General features: G+C 42.1%; 1 protein-coding gene across 2 annotated transcripts in view; it reads right to left on the bottom strand.

The window, feature by feature from the left end:
- OGDHL (oxoglutarate dehydrogenase L) overlaps positions 1-17,407 on the bottom strand; it is a 62,821-nt gene that overhangs the window by 35,310 nt on the left and 10,104 nt on the right. Inside the window, exons 3-11 of one of the 2 annotated variants that reach the window (XM_028729242.2) lie at positions 12,712-12,903; positions 9,231-9,333; positions 8,466-8,581; positions 7,389-7,543; positions 3,558-3,704; positions 3,015-3,105; positions 1,727-1,906; positions 1,043-1,171; positions 331-510 (exon numbers count right to left, since the gene is read on the bottom strand). In XM_028729242.2, the coding sequence (XP_028585075.2) occupies positions 331-510; positions 1,043-1,171; positions 1,727-1,906; positions 3,015-3,105; positions 3,558-3,704; positions 7,389-7,543; positions 8,466-8,581; positions 9,231-9,333; positions 12,712-12,903 (1,293 nt within the window). Of the gene's footprint in view, positions 1-330; positions 524-1,042; positions 1,172-1,726; positions 1,907-3,014; positions 3,106-3,557; positions 3,705-7,388; positions 7,544-8,465; positions 8,582-9,230; positions 9,334-12,711; positions 12,904-17,407 lie in introns of those variants that run through there. The other variant, XM_028729244.2, reaches the window with a different exon arrangement.

Below are 17,407 nucleotides of genomic sequence, written 5' to 3'. Positions count from 1 at the left end.
AGCAATATTGGGTCCTGTTCTTTTAGATGCTACAAACGGAAATGCACAATCTATAATTAACACTATATCATCATATTCAGAACCTACTTCAGTAAGTCCAGGTTTCAAAGACTCTGTGTGCACATACTTCAAGTATTTCAACGTGTTACAGGGTTATGCCGATTATCTCTTTTCACCACAGCTCCTCAACCTTCAATGGAGGCTGTTTCAGAGTCCCTCAACTCGCCTGAGAGATTTGAAGGGACACAAAGAGCTGTAGTGGAAAATGCATGCCCACCTAGTCCCATATGCAGGGAAGACCATTCAACAGTAAAGAATGACAGTACTTACCAGATCAATAACCACATCTTTATTAAAAGTGTTTCTCCAATCTGCAGCTACGTTGCAGACATACATCACTGCTTCAGGATCATCAGCATTGACATGGAAGATAGGCGCGTTGACCACACGAGCAACATCAGTTGGATATGGCGATGAGCGAGCCATTCGTGGATCAGTAGTAAAGCCAATCTAAAACGCAATACTTAACATGTAGTTTTTAGTGGCAGTGTTTCAAAGTGTGTCGAGAACTGACATTTCAGTTTACAGACTCGTTATTTATACAGCAGGATGCTATGCTTTTCAGTTAGGAAGAACAAGTTCTGAAAGGTATCACATTTCATTCTTTTCTTATGTACATTAACATCATTTTATTGGTGCTGGAGACAGGGAGGGCAAAAAGCCACTGCGTCATATCATGGCGATTCATGACCAATTTCGACATGAGTAATAAAACACTTTGCCTTCTAAAGTCAGAGTGACCCTGCATAAACAGCAGAAAAAAACTACTTTCTGTCTTCCCTTGGATTTTTTCCCAGCCTTTCTGGTAACGTTTTCCAAAAAGCCTTTAGTTTCCCTTCTCATAAAGGCTTCCTGTAGCCACAGAGCAACCCCTTTGCTCAAGGGAAGAATGTAATGTGCTGTCCACTATCTATCATGAAGGCAACGGAAAAGTTTGCCAAAAGCTATTAAGGAAACCCAACTTCCTATTTCTGCTTTTTACCTGATTGTTGACCACGACATGAATGGTGCCATTGGTGGTATATGATGGAAGATCACTGAGATGAAAAGTTTCATAAACAACTCCTTGCCCTGCAAAGGCAGCATCGCCATGTAAAAGTATAGACATAACCTAAGTGGAGAGGAAGTTAAAAATTACTGGTGCTATTCATCCATCAACAAGTTTCACAAATCCCTAGTTTAATTCACTTTCCCCCCTCCTAATGTAATGCAAGTTGTAAAGAATATCATACGTCACTGAAACGATCAATAACGGATGCTATCTGGTCCACATCTGGCCCTCAAGAGGGCACATGGTCATCTAGGATCCAACTGAGGATTATGGATGGGAAAGATCTGTTGCAACACGGCTTGGCAGCAAGCCATTCTCTGCCAAAGGAGCTGGACTCTTGCTCTCAATCCCTTCTCAAAGTAGCCTTTCAACAAAACTTGTTCCTGACTGGACCTCTTTAAGAAACTGCCATTTTGAACGTTCATGGCAATTGAAAGAGATTAGCTTAAAACGAAAATGTGGGAGAAGATACGTGCCTCAAACATTTTCTACATTGACTCAACTGAAGTAAAAAAAAAAAAGTATTCTGAAGACACAAGTGGCATCATTTTATTTCAAAAGCTGAAATCTATTAGAAATGAGGTCAAGCAGAAGTTATTATCCAGGCAATGTTACCTTCTTCCCTTCAGTATCCCCTCGGTAAAACTGCTCAGCTTTGGTCTTCCCTTGTACGACAGGATCCACTGCTTCCAAATGAGATGGGTTAGCCACAAGTGATAGGGTGATCTTTTTGTTTGTTGCTCGGTTGATTCTCTCATGGTACATTCCCAGGTGATATTTTACATCCCCAGATCCCTAAGACACCAGAAACCATGAAAGTCCAAACACTCAAACACTATCTATAATCTCAATGGCTGGGTTCATATTTAACACAAAATTATAGCTTATTTAGCTAGAGACTGTCTTATTTGTACCTCTAAATCCACAACAGCCTACTAAGGTTTGACTGGAGCCAACAATCTACCATCGGAAATTATGGTTTGAAGATGGCTTGTGACTCAGCTTGCATCGTGTGATTTATCATTAGATCTGAACTTGGTATCCTGACGTAATCCTATTTTGCTTTGTCACTGCACCTCTGCCGTCTGCCTGGCTACAGAGATGTGAGAGAAGAGTGGCTAGAAACCAGTCACACTGGGATGAGACGTTCAGCGGCACTTTCACAGATCTCTGTGCAGAAACCCCTCTATCCTATTTGGCAGCAGTCCCAGCAGAAATTACCTGTCACAATCTGACACACCTCATGCTTCCAGGACAGCCTCTAGTGCTCTCCCAAGACACAGCCTGCAGAAACTACAACCATTTGAGATATACCCCCAGCAAATGTTCCAGCTCCTCCCTTTGAGAGGTAGCACCCAGATAGGAAGAGAGAACCTCCTCCATTTCTGAGATATTATATAACATCTGGAAGCCTTCAGAATACAGGTCTGAAGGAATCTGAGTACAGCGATGCCTCGCAAGACGAAATTAATTCGTTCCGCGAGTTTTGTCGTCTTGCGATTTTTTTCGTCTTGCGAAGCACGGTGTCGGGAAAGTTTTGGAAAAGCTTCAAAAATCACCAAAGTCTTTAAAAACCTCAAAAAAGGCTACCACACTGCGTTCTATGAGTTGCTCCTCGAAGTCAAGTCGCAACTGTATTAACGGTGTTAAGAAAAAGGAAAGAAACTTGCAAGACGTTTCCGTCTTGCGAAGCAAGCCCATAGGGAAAATCGTCTTGCGAAGCAGCTCAAAAAACAAAAAACCCTTTCGTCTAGCGAGTTTTTTGTCTTGCGAGGCATTCGTCTTGCGAGGTACCACTGTATAACACAAATAATTAGCCTTAACTCTAGTTTTAACGGGAAAGAATCCAATGGGAGAAAAAATGGCTATATTAGTAATAATGGCCAATGAAATTGTATCTCACCTCATCAGCTGCTTCGAGCTTTGGGTCAAATTGACAAAAAATCTGTTCTAAATCCTTTCGGATAACATTGGCCAGCACATTCAGCCTTCCCCTTGGAGACAAAAAAAGTTGGGTGAATATGAGCACATATGAGCAATAATAAGCAACTGCAAGTAAAATTACAGCTTCTGTAGAGTGTTGAATACTGAGTTCCAATTGTCTGGTTCAATACCACAAACTTAGCACCATTTTATGTTTTGACTAGCTTCCCATTCAGTTTGTTTCAGCAGCAGCAACTTTATTTTTTATAGCACCTGAAAGTGTGCAGGATTTGTTTGTGTGTGCTTATGAAATAAAGTGAAAACATTGCTCAAACTGGCTTACTTTTTTAAAAAATAAACAGAAACAAAAAAAAGGGAAACTAAGGAATAAGAATATTGTGGAAATAGCAGTATGCTGAAACTTTAAAATGTAACTGTGCTACCAAATGTAACTATTACATGTTTTTAAATTGCACACTGCTGTGTGATCATGATCATTAAATTAAAATAGGCAAATAGTTACCTGTGAGGCATGCCCAATATAACATACTCAATTCCCATTTCACTAGATTTGTCAATGATGGTTTTCAGAGCTGGGATCATGACTTCACATCCTTCCAAACCAAAGCGTTTTTCTGATGACCATTTCCGAGCAAGGAAATCCTCAAATCTGTCCATGAAGATAGATTTAAGGAAGAGCACTTATTAAGGAAGTGAAGCAACAAGCAATAATTCTATATTATTTAAAAAGAAAGAAGTAATAATGAAGAGAGAGAAAGAAACAGCATGAAACAATCAGCAAACTTAGGAATGTCACTGGGTAACACAGCTGTCTAGACTGATGATATAATGCTTGGTTATTTGCCAGCAACAACTATACTGGAATACATTCCTTGAGAATCAATAACCAGAAAAATAAGGCTATCCTTTAGTGACAGATCTAAGTATCTTCTTTTTTAATGCAAGTGGGCTAGAATCAATGTACACAATTAAAGATTATTCTAACTAAAACTCTCTTTTTTTGAACTGCACATTAAATGGGGAAAAGCATCTTTATGATCACATTAGGAGCTAAAGCTACCAAGATTTTGCAAGAACCGTTTATAGCATGGGGCCAATGAATACTATGAATTACTTATTTCTTTAAAATTTTATCCTGATTTCTGTCTCTCATGGGGCTCTCAAAGTAGGCAGTCCAGTTAAACATACAGTAATACCGTATTGCCCTGAATAAAAGCCTCACTTTTTAAACCAAATTCCGACCATGAAAAGGGTGGCTTAAATTACAAAAAATTACAAAAAAAAATAAAATAAAACCAAAGTCTCTCTTTTATTGACATGAGATTCAGTGATCAGATGAGGAAATTGGTATATGTGTTGGTCCCTGGTAGTGCAAAGGATCAACTCAGTGAGCACACTTAAAACTGGCTCCCCACTAAACAGTTAGAAAAGGCAGCAAACTATCCCCTCCAGAGCACCCTCCCTGTAGGAAATCTCATTCACAAAACCATTTAGCCATTGTTAAGGGGAAAATCAGGGAATGGGGTGGTGCTGTGGTCTAAACCACAGAGCCTAGGACTTGCCGATCAGAAGGTCAGCGGTTTGAATCCCCGCGACGGGGTGAGCTCCCGTTGCTCGGTCCCAGCTCCTGCCCACCTAGCAGTTCAAAAGCACGTCAAAGTGCAAGTACATAAATAGGTACTGCTATGGCGGGAAGGTAAACGGCATTTCCGTTCGCCAGAAGCGGCTTAGTCATGCTGGCCACATGACCTGGAAGCTGTACGCCGGCTCCCTTGGCCAATAAAGCGACCCCAGAGTCGTCCACGACTGGACCTAACGGTCAGGGGCACCTTTAACTTTACCTTTAAGGGAAAAATCAGCACTGACATCAGCAAAAAGCTAAACAGGATTTTTCTTATACCAGGGTCTGAAACTGCAGTTTAAAGTAGCCCAAATTCTGGGTTAAGAGAATCCCTGCGTATCTAGAAATACGTAGCCCCCTTTACAATTCCCAGAGTTCTTTGAGAAACAAGCAAGGATACTCCTAGCCTTTCATTATCTCCCTTAGCACAACATTCCTGTTGACCCAATTCTCCTTTCCTGGCCAAACTCCCAAATATTCAGTTCAGAATATGCAAGCTAAGTGATTTTATGCAGGACACACAGCTTGCGTGATTTGAATGCAAAACATTAAAAAATATCTGTTACAGAATTTTTTATTTAGATTTTTGTCACAAGCTGTCTATCATTATTGGGAGTGTGGCCATGCTATAGCTAGCATCTCTAGAAACTGCAGAGTGTAAAGGCAGTCCTTTCTAGTCCTTATTCTGAACAAGACAGGCAGACAGTGAGCTTCATTCCTCTTCCTAGCATTTTTTCTGCACGAACAGGATATATCAGGCTCCTCTCTAGTTTTTTATACAGATTGTTCTAGTTAACCAGTACACAATATGTACAGCAGGACACAATATGTATGTTGTGGAGGAAGAGGAGGGGGGGATGCACATATCAGGAAGATAAATGAGAAAACATTCTGTGTGGCAGACTGTTAACAGCCTGTCATTCAAACACCATGGTAACCTGTTTATTAAAAAGCATCTGGTTCAAATTCATTTCTCTTTTAATTAAACTTGGGCAGGAATTATATACTGCTGTCTCACTATATAAACACTGCCATAGAAGGCAAATGTTATATCCGAGTAACAAAGTAAAATATCTACCCAAATGCTCTAGAGCAGTACCAGTCTTAATGGTTATGTTCATGAACTGATGCGTGCCAATAGAAAATGACCATATTTTTATCAGCTCCTTGCTTTCATGTTAATTATTATTATTATTATTATTATTATTATTATTATTATTTAATGCAACTAAAACATCCTTCCCACTGCCATTCAAATGTTTTAGACTACAGCTCCCCACAGCCCAAGCCATCAAATAATAGATCTCTATGGGACCCCACAGCCCAGTAACTATTAGGGCAAAGCATCCTAGTACTGTTTTCTGGTAGCTCTGCTCAGCGCTCCCTTTAAAAAGCTGCGTGGAGCGTGTGTGCGGCTCTTGGGGACCTTTCCCCGAAGAGGGAGAAGGGCTGCCCTTCTCCCTCCTCGGGGAAAAGCCCCCAAGAGCCGCACACACACTCTGTGCGCTCTTTAAAGGGAGCACGGCTCTTGGGGGAGCCTTAGCTGTGCACAGCCTCTCCCGGGCAGGGGATGAAGGCTCCCCTTGCCCGGGAGAGGCTGCATGCAGTCAAGCAAGAAGCCAGGCCAGCGGGATCACTGCGCTGCGATCCCATTTTCTGTCCTGGCTTCTTGCATAGCCACGCACAGCCTCCCCTTGCCTGGGAGAGGCTGGGCGCGCGGCTATCCCATAAGCCAGGACAGCCAACGGGATCGCTGCACTGCGATCCCACTTTCTGTCATGGCTTCTGGGATTCAGAATATTTTTTTTCTTGTTTTCCTCTTCCAAAAACTAAGTGTGTCTTATGGTCTGGTGCGTCTTACAGAGCGAAAAATACAGTAGTTTTCTAAAACCTCTGGCACTAGGGAAGGCCTCTTCAAGAGAGGCTGCACCACTATTTTAAGGCAGTGGCCATAACTCCCACATAGTGAGATGCTAACCTTTTTTTGGACCCATCCAGAATCCGTATCTGTCAGGGACTGGGCAGAGAAGGAATGGTGGAGACCTCCCCTCCATCCTGACCCTTCCAGGGAGGAGGAAGAGGAAGACAGTACAGTGGAATCTCGAGTTATGGACGTAATCCATCCCAGAGGCACGTCCACAACTCAAAGCGTATGCATCCAGAAGTGCCGCGTCTGCGCACACATGCGGCATGATTTAGTGCTTCTGAACATGTGCAAGCGGCGGAATGCGGAAGTTGCCGCGGGATGTAACACGAAAAGACGCAACATGAAGCGAACGCAACATGAGGTATGACTGTATAGATTTACAACAGGGGTTTGAGGGTGGTCGCAGCTCAGAGGCAGATGAGGGGGAAAGTTGGGGAATCATGGAAGAGCCAGAACAACACCCAGCTGACGCGTTGTCATTAGAAAGCATTCCAGGCCCTCCATCTCCCAGAACCCTGCGAGCCTTAAAAGTAGGAGAGCAAAGAGCTCAAAGACAGAGGGCACTTAGCGGCACCCATAGAGGAGGTGATGAGAATGACGAAGAGGGAGAGACGGGGGGGGGGTAGAGATTCTCTCGGGACAACACCATTATCCAAGAGGCTGGGTTCTATAAGGACTGAAATAAAAAAGGACTGTAAGAAACTTTTCCTTGGCTTTTTAATTCCTGGGCAACCAGCTGGGAGCCGCTGACAGCACCCTGACTACATCACTCCTTGCCAACATACCTTGTTGACCGCACCAATCTAGCCAACAACGTCCGTTTTTCATCATTGCTGAATTTCATGACACCTGGAGTCTCAAACTTCTGCCGAATCCAATCACACTGTTCCACATCATTAATAAACATAAATTCCAGCCCAATGTGTTGACAATATGTGTTCTGGATGGTAAAAAGATACATTAAAAGCATGAAAATGTTTTAAAGGTGGCAAAGACAGAGTATAAACTATGCTTAAAAGGTACTTTTCTCTCCACCCAAGGAACTAGCTCCTCCTAAGGGCTAGAACAGATGCAGGAATGCACAAGCCCATGACCTACTTTAGATACCTAAACCAGTCAGCATTTGGAAACTATTATGTTTTCACAAGCCTTCCTGGTAGAAATCAATTAAATGCTTCTAGGCATCCCCCCAAAATAACAGAATTTACATAAGGAACACACGTATATGCACTACACAAAGGAACCATAATGGACCATATACTTTGGCTATGAGGCTCCAGGTTTAATCCTAGCCACCTTTTACCAAAGTCCCTCAAAACAGAAATGGCACAAGGCACTCTTACTTGGAAAACCAGATTAAGAACCTATTAACAAAACTGGGCCAAACGGATCCATCTCTTCTGCATTCCACAATTCAATAAGGAGCAACAACTCAACTGTGGCCAATGCCACATCTTAGAAGTCCCTCCCCCCCCCCCCCAAAGTGAAGGCCTACATTAGCAACTGGTCCAAGAAATGATCAGACCAGAGCCACTCACCTGGTTACTAATACCTCCTCAAATTTAGACAAGTCTTCAAGTCTATACTTAAATGATACCACCTGCTGCATGACACCCTCAGATTCTGTTGGCATGTCATTGGTTTTTATTTCTAGTTGGAAGCACTTCTTACACTGTAACAGGGCACTCCACATACAACTTTTCCCTAGCAATGTTCATCTGAAGCATTTGGAAGATTAAATAATGTTAATCTTTTTTTCCAGCATGCTGTATTTTATAGAACTCCAGGGAATGAAGATTGATAACTGGACAACTGAACTCCCTTTAGGAGGAACCAATGATACAGGATGTCATTGTGCTTACCTCCAACCGTTTGATGATCTCTCGTAAGGAAAGCATGGTCTCATTTCCTCCAATGAAGGTGGTTGTGGGCAACTGGAACACTTTGTCCAAGTCAGATTCATATAAGCCATAAAACCCTATGGTATATACATTATTAGTGAGAAGGCAGCAACAAAAGTTCAAAACGCAAACATTGACTCTACAGAGCCACATATACCTCATTAACTTGGTGGCCTTAGATACAAATAATGCAATTTGGTACATACCTGAAAGTATCAGAAACTTTGAGGGCAAAATTTTCCAAGGTATCTTAAACATGCAAGTTAACAGGAGATGAACCAATGAAGTCAAATAACCTTGGCATGAAAAACACATGCACCTTGTTGTTTCTTTGCCTACTTTTTTCCTGTGTTTCATCCTTATTTTCATGCCCATTTTTATTAACCTATCAGGATTTAGGAGCCAGGCATTTGTTTTGCAACACCTCTTAAAATGCATGCCAAGTTCTTGCAAATAATCATTTTTAAAACTATGTCGGCCACTTGTGCTTTTATAATGAGAATGAAAATGCCATTTTCACATCTTCCTCATATATGTAACAATTTAACATAAATTAATACATAAAGTTAGAGGACTCCCTCATTAAAGATGAGTTGCTTGCTCCGCTACAAACAGTAGTGACTATTCAGTTTTGAAGTGCTCACCTGACTGCCTGTAGCACTTAAATCATGAGACATGTTCCTCACCGTGGATATTAATTTACTGCCAAGGACTTAAAATTCTCACCTAGTTTATCTATAGTAGTGATTAAATCTGAGGGGATGAATGAATCCAAGTCGGCATCCAAGATTCCTAAGGGATCCAACTGAGCCACATGGTGTCCACGGATCTGCATAGGTTGAAGTGGGTAAGAAAGGCGGTAGAAAAGGGAAAGAAGAAAACATTGTAGTAATAAGGTGACTCAAAAGAGGGAGCTCACCAATTTTTGTGCCCTCCCACAGCTCATCCATAGAATCATTTTCTAGCCAGTTCCGGGTTACGGCAATATGGTCACGCACATATTGAACAAGCGTAAAACGGTTGTTGCCTGTATGCTAAATGAATATACATTCAATGCATATGATTTTCCTAGAAGAAAGTTACCATCCCCTCATCACCCTGCTTAAAAAAACATAGGTCGTAACATGCCTTAAAGAATGCTCAAACTGTAGACAGCATGTCTACAGTGGCATTAGAAGTCCAGCATTGTTTGAGATTCTAAAACAATTACACTCAAGTAATTCCGGTCTAAACGCGGGTGGCACTGTGGTATAAACCACAGAGCCTAGGCCTTGCCGATCAGAAGGTCGGCAGTTCGAATCCCCGCGACAGAGTGAGCTCCCGTTTTTCGGTCCCTTCTCCTGCCAACGTAGCAGTTCAAAAGCACGTCAAAGTGCAAGTAGATAAATAGGTACCGCTCTGGCAGGAAGGTAAACAGTGTTTCTGTGTGCTGCTCTGGTTCTCCAGAAGCGGCTTAGTCATGCTGGCCACATGAACCAGAAGCTGTCTGCGGACAAACGCCGGCTCCCTCGACCTATAGAGCGAGATGAGCAAGCAACTGGACCTAACAGTCAGGGGTACCTTTGCCTTTACCTTTCTCCCCCCAATATTTTATTCAAGTTGGCACCCTTGCCACATGCTGTTTCATACAGAAGTCAACCATATTCTTGTCCAAATCCCACATCCAGGGCCTGAAGGCAACAGCTCCTCCCTGTTGATCAACCCCTGCAAATGGTATTCAGAGGCATACAGAGAGAATTGTCTGTAGCCATCATGGCTGTTATAATTGTTGGACTTATTCTCTATGCATGTCTTGCATGCTCTTTTAAAGCCATTCAAGCTAGTGCCTGTCACCGCATCTTCTTGCAGCAAATCTGCCTGCTTGTTGTTGTTGTTTAGTCGTTTAGTCGTGTCCGACTCTTCGTGACCCCATGGACCAGAGCACGCCAGGCACTCCTGTCTTCCACCGCCTCCCGCAGTTTGGTCAGGCTCATGTTGGTAGCTTCAAGAACACTATCCAACCATCTCATCCTCTGTCGTCCCCTTCTCCTTGTGCCCTCCATCTTTCCCAACATCAGGGTCTTTTCCAGGGAGTCTTCTCTTCTCATGAGGTGGCCAAAGTATTGGAGCCTCAACTTCACGATCTGTCCTTCCAGTGAGCACTCAGGTCTGATTTCCTTAAGAATGGATGCGTTTGATCTTCTTGCAGTCCATGGGACTCTCAAGAGTCTCCTCCAGCACCATAATTCAAAAGCATCAATTCTTCGGCGATCAGCCTTCTTTATGGTCCAGCTCTCACTTCCATACATCATATATACGGCTTAATTATGGTAGTTTCTAAGCAGTATATACAAAAAGTATAAAATGAATTAAAATTAATCATAAAACAGAAAAACCTTTGCCAAAGAACTATGCACATAAATATATGTGCTTCGTAGGGATCATCATCTGAACAATTATTTGCAACTTTTATTTATTTTACTGGTATTGTATTCATTTCTAAAAATGCAAGTTCTTCAGTAGGGAAAACGTAACAGTAGTAAAAAAAATTCATCCCACCTTACTGGTCAAATGCAATACTCCCCCTGCCACACACCTTTACACAGCTTGATAAAAAATAATCATGGTATACCAATCCAAATCTAGCTGTTATTTTAAAGAAGTGTGGCCAGAGCTGGCAGATGGGGATTGGGTGCTCATCCAACTGAAAAGCAGTGTAGCATGAATTGATGGCACCCACACTTAGATGCACATCAGATTTATGCCTGTGGTTCCTGATCCAGGAGATGATGCATATACCTAACCAGCCTACCATACAAGGAAGTTTCCCTGCATGTGCATTTCTCTTAGCTGGTTCAGTATATAAGTGGCTTGAATGTCAATTTCCCACTTTTTTCAGTGAAAAATTGTTTTGAAAAATGAGTGCTTGATTCAAAAGATGTAAAGGGTTCCGGCTGATCTCTCCGTTATTGCATATAAGTAATGAGAAGCTGAATAATACACACATACACACGAGTCTCACCAAGTCACCTCAACAAACCTAAGCAAGCTTGCTGGCAGCCCTGAAGGACTTTATCACATGATCACAGGATGCGGTGCACATACACCTTTGAATGGCAATGTTCCCTCAAATATTTTATTGGGGAGGCTGAAGGGACCTTGACCCCTAGGAGTTGGCTCCCATGGCACATGGCATTAAGTGGACCTTTGATCCGATTCAGCAGGGCTCTTCTTACTTAAGGCCAATTGTTGCAAACATTTATTTTTAAAAATTCAGAGTTGCACTAAGAGTAGCACTAAGGGGATAAATCCACCAGTACAAGCATTTCTGCTTGTCCAACAGAACTATATCCCCTCTATTTCCCCCCCACCCCAGCCATGCACTGTTCTGGAAATTCTCTGAATTCTCAAGAACAGGTTTGAGGGATAGGGTGGGGGAGTACTGCTGCACTAGTAGGGATCGTTGCACAACAATTTAGGCAAATACAGTCCTTAGTTCTCAGTACTAGGCAGAAACAGACAGCATAAAGTAAGCATGCAGTGAAGATCTCCCACAAATATTTTCCACAGACCTTTTATTTTTTTTAATCGGCTTTTGTCTTGACTAATTGCAAAGTCCAAGGGGAAAAAAATAAAGACAGAAGAAACAATAATTCTACATATAGTACAACATTTCAATGATCTTCTGCTAATTCATCTTTTTAATAAATGGCAATTCTCCTATGACAGAATGCAAGTCATTTGTTTTGGCTGTATTTTGCAACAAAAAGGCCTTCTGCATATCAAAAACCTCCAATTAATACACACAGTGACAGTATGTGTGTATAAAGCAAAGTTAGCGGGAGTTATTGCAGCACGCTAATTTATCATCTGGAGAGCAATACACAACAGCCGCGAAAAAAGTTCATTTTTTAAAAAAATTAGTCAGGGGGTCCCGTGCAAATCACTTGTCTGACAATATTCTGGTTGCTTTTTAGATTAGCATTGACAAGGAATCTATAAGAATAGAAATTTAAGGGGATTCACAAACCAAAAATGTTTCATTTGGGGGAGGATGTGGATGATGAAAATATTGAATGCACGAACAGCTCTGAGTCCAGAATAAAGCGTTGTGTGGAAATGCCCTTAAACACCTATGAAGAAGCGGCTCCTTAGTTGCGTATTATTTACAAAACGCTGTTATAAGCAAACACCCTCAGCTGCTGCAGGCGAATTTCTGTACACTGACCTGATACGCTCTGATCAATGACTGCACAGCCAGATGATCCTCGACTAGTTTCTCAGCTTTCGCAGGTGACTTTGTCAGTCCATGGCTTTGGACAAGGGATGTTTTGCTTCCTGAAAGGTCCGGTAAAGGAGTTTGAAAGGCTTGTCCAGGAAAGGCTCCAGCAGTAGCATTTCGGAAAAATAAATCCCATGACTAGACAGGGGGGGGGGGAACGAAAGAGGAAGAAGCCGGGGAAACAGGAAATAGAAAGCTATTATAGCCCTAAGAAGTTTGATAAGAAAACAATACAGGTGATAAATTCAATCCCTTCATTTCCCTGTCCCTAATTCTTTTTGCTATCCCTCCCTATTATCTAGCTCTTAAACCAATATTTCACTACCATCCCCACTCAAAGTACAGTGGTACCTCAGGTTAAGTACTTAATTCGTTCCGGAGGTCCGTTCTTAACCTGAAACTGTTCTTAACCTGAAGCACCACTTTAGCTAATGGGGCCTCCTGCTGCTGCCGCGCTGCTGGAGCACGATTTCTGTTCTCATCCTGAAGCAAAGTTCTTAACCTGAAACACTATTTCTGGGTTAGCGGAGTCTGTAACCTGAAGCGTCTATAACCTGAAGTGTATGTAACCTGAGGTACCACTGTACTACGGGGCTCCTCTTTGTAGCTGCCTGGAGCCCTGCAAGAGCATGCTTCTTAGGGATTAGTGATACACTGCAACATTTTGTTGTAGGTCTCAGTAATAAGACAAAAATGGATCAAAGTTAAGTCTTAGGTAGCAAGATGGCTTACAAGATCCCTTTTTTAGACCTGGGGCTAACAACTACTGATTTAAACTAGTCAGTATACTAATAAATTTTGGGGGGAGGGACTGTGCTGTCATAAAGCTCCCAAAATCATGGACCATAAGGAACACAATCTACTCACCTGTATTGTCCTATATTTTGTAAATGCCCCCAACATTTGGGCAACGTGCTTTAAAATGCTGCTGCCTGAGTGCTGGAAGAAAGACCTGCTCCCTGCTGCCAGGCACATTTCTACCTGACCTAGAGGGAGGGGATCAGACTCACCTTGAACAGCTAAAAGAGGATCCTGGAAGGCTGGAGGGACATTGCTGGCTCAACTCCTAGGGTTGGGGCAACTGGCTAAAATGTTTTAAAAGGTTCTAATTTTGGCTCCTCTGTTTCATTTTTGTCAGGTTGGTGTTGGTTAAATGTTTAGTTGGGGTTGGTGGTTACTTTAATCTGGGTATAACTGTAAACTATTTGCTATTACTGTTATTGGTTTTTATTGATTAATTGGTTGGTTTGTTGCTTGTATAGGATATCTTGTTTTTTAATGTTTGATGTTTTGTTGTGTTTCATATGTTGTAAGCTGCCCAGAGTGAGGTAACCCAACCAGATGTGCGGGATATTTATTATTATTATTATTATTATTATTATTATTAAAGCCAGCAATAAGAAACAGCATATGAAGGTCACATGATCCATTCATTTTAAGTGAGAAAGCTGGCCAGGAAGGGTGGGGGGTGGGCAGATTCTACTTTTCACTGTACCAATTTTAGGCTGGCACAGCAAAGCCCCCTTTCCAGGTGCTGGCCCAGTTTAAAATCCAGTAGATCCATGTCTGGCTCAGCTCTGGCTTTTTCCAAAACACTAACACCCCATATTTAGGCCCTCTATGGGCTGTAGAACATTGTTGGGCGTAGTGCTTCCTCCACTGTACTTCCTGCGGCTGCAGCAGCGGTCTCTAGCAGTGGAACACCACCACCGGTACAGGCCAGCAGACAAAGACATCTGCTGAATCATCAACTCCTCCAACAGTGCAGATTGGGATTAGGACTGAAGCCTAGAGCCAGAATACAACTGTTTATAAAATCCAGTGTTTAGAATGGCTCCCCTGCTTTCGTGTATTTCAGTTATTTTTTCTTACTGCCCAGTAGTGATGACCAAAAGACTCAAATGTTAGCTGTATGGCTTTTAACCATTATTACCGTTGAGTGTTAGGTATAATAACTTGATTATTATTTTTTTTACAAAAAAAAACCAGCACTCATCTCCAAGCAAACAATATCAAGGAAGTCATTACGCTCTCATGGTAGACTGGTTGCATACAGGAAAACATGGCAACTGTTGTGTATTCAATAGACAACCAAGCAGGTTTTTTCAATTAATCTTGTGATAGCAATAGCTGAGCCCTGTCAAGTCTCTTCTTTATGATCTATGGCCCTGACACCATTCTATGAGCAGAAATAATGACACCTTTCTCGGGGCTTGTATCATTTCATTCCTAGAGTCATTTCAGATGCTACTTTGCACTAGTGGAGCAAAGGATTAGTAGGGACAAGAGAGGAAAGAGCAAAGAGCACTTTAAGAAAAGCTAACCCAAAAGATCAGTTGGGGAAAAGGTAGTTGTAGAAAATGCTTTCCAGGTTACAGCCCAATCCGCAATCTGTTTACTCAGATGTTACTCCCACGGGCACCTATTTCCTGGTAAAGTGCTTAGGACTGCAGTCCTCTTAGTAGGTGTGAGAGATTCTATTTGCCTGTTGCCCAATGGCCATTACGAAACACGGGAATAGTAGAAGTACCTACAATACCAAATTGGTAGCAGATCTAAACTCCTGCTAGGGAAGCAGGGAGAAAACCTAGCACTAATATATAACACTAAACATTACCAAAAACAATCTGAGATTAACATCAAAATACTATGCGGATGGTCTTTGCAGTTCAGGGTATAGAATTTTAGAAAATTCCAGTGAATTTTTCAATCTACTGCTGCAAAAGTGGCAACCTTGTTTGTAATTGTTTTATTGTTGTCTGCCAACAGATCAAAACATACACACACACACACACACACACACACATATATACACACACACACACACACCCTCTCTCTCTCTCTCTCTTATATGGCCAACATAAGCTTTAATTAAAAAAAAATACAATCAAAGCTTACACTGGCCACTCTGGAAGACTGTATACAGAGAGTAGAATACAAATCATCTAAATAAAGTGAGGTCTAGCTCAAACATGAGGGACATAATTGGACAAAATTGTGCAGGGTTCCACACACTTGTCATTTTGTTTAAACTGGAGTGTTACACTTACGTGTGCAACCAAGACTCTATGGGCTGGGTATGCGAACACTGCATTTATTAGGTGTAGGTGCACCATTCAAATGAGCATATTGTGGAACCTTATACAGGATTGTTTTTGAATTGTCAGGCATCAGGCTTGAACATGCCTTTCTCTGAACTCAACACGACTGACTTCCATGTATGTTTTCACAGGCTGGAGCTATAGCTTTGGACGGTAGCAGAAAATGCAGTTACATGCTACTATGCAAATGCTAGTAGAAAAAAAAATACAGTCAAAAATCATGTTTGACAAATCATTTGCTAACTGATTCAGCTGTATTTGTGTGATGCTTTGACCTATTCCTTTTAAACGAGCCTTAGCACTGCCAGGCTCTTCATTACATAGGTTTACTCTTACTTGGCTTCAATATACAAACTTCCTCTAACCAGCTTTATTGATAAAAGTAAAGGTAAAGGTACCCCTGACCATTAGGTCCAGTCGCGGACGACTCTGGGGTTGCGGCGCTCATCTCTCTCTATAGGCCGAGGGAGCCGGCGTTTGTCCACAGACAGCTTCCGGGTCATGTGGCCAGCATGACTAAGCTGCTTCTGGTGAACCAGAGCAACACACGGAAACGCCGTTTACCTTCCCGCCGGAGTAGTACCTATTTATCTACTTGCACTTTGATGTGCTTTCGAACTGCTAGATTGGCAGGAGCAGGGACCGAACAACAGGAGCTCACCCCATCGCAGGGATTCGAACCGCTGACCTTCTGATCGGCAAGCCCTAGGCTCTGTGGTTTAGACCACAGTGCCACCTGCGTCCCAAGCTTTATTGATACTTTTAATAAATCCAGTAACCTGGGCCAGGTGACAGAAAGTTACTCAACCTTAAAGCTCCAAGTGATTACAAGCCTTGCTTCTGACAACTTTTAATGAAGTGTTTTCAGTTTAGCTCTATACCATGCTTTTTATATCCATTTATCTCCACTGACGTTCATCCCTTAGCTTTATTAGCCCAAGCCATTTATTTTTGTCCTGTTAATCACCAGTTACAAAACACCTAGGACAATATCCAAAAGCAAGCCACAGCTTTAAAACACATGTATTCACGCAAGCATAGAAACACACATATGCAGAGACAGAGAGAGAGAGAGAATCAAACACCACAAATTATCACAATAGTTAGCAGTAACTTTTTAAAAAAACCAACCCACTATCTTCTGCAATAGTGACACAGGAGGGACTATTGCACAGTCTGGCTTGCAGGCAGGAGTGACACAAACATCTGTATCAGTATATTTACTTAAAATATTTCTGAGCTGCCCTTCCTCAAAAGATTCCAAGGAGATGTTCAAAACCTTGAATAAAACTACTCACATATTTTTAACACACTATTTTTATTAAAGTAACGACAAGCAGGATAAGAAGCAGTTCTAACCAAAAGGTCATCTAAAATGCTGGCAGGAATACAAAGGTAAGCTGACACCTGTGCTTTTTTTCAAGGGGTACTCAAGAGTATACAGTACCAGCACCTGTGCTATGCTATGGCCTCCCATAACTCCCCATGGCGGAGCGGGAAATGGCGGCAGAAATGAACCCATTCCATGATGGCTTCCTGCC

This window comes from Podarcis muralis, chromosome 6 (genome assembly GCF_964188315.1).
Source record: "Podarcis muralis chromosome 6, rPodMur119.hap1.1, whole genome shotgun sequence".
In the NCBI taxonomy this organism is placed as follows: Eukaryota; Metazoa; Chordata; class Lepidosauria; order Squamata; family Lacertidae; genus Podarcis; species Podarcis muralis.
Note: the sequence above shows the minus strand (reverse complement) of the source record. Positions and strands in the feature narration are given on the sequence as shown.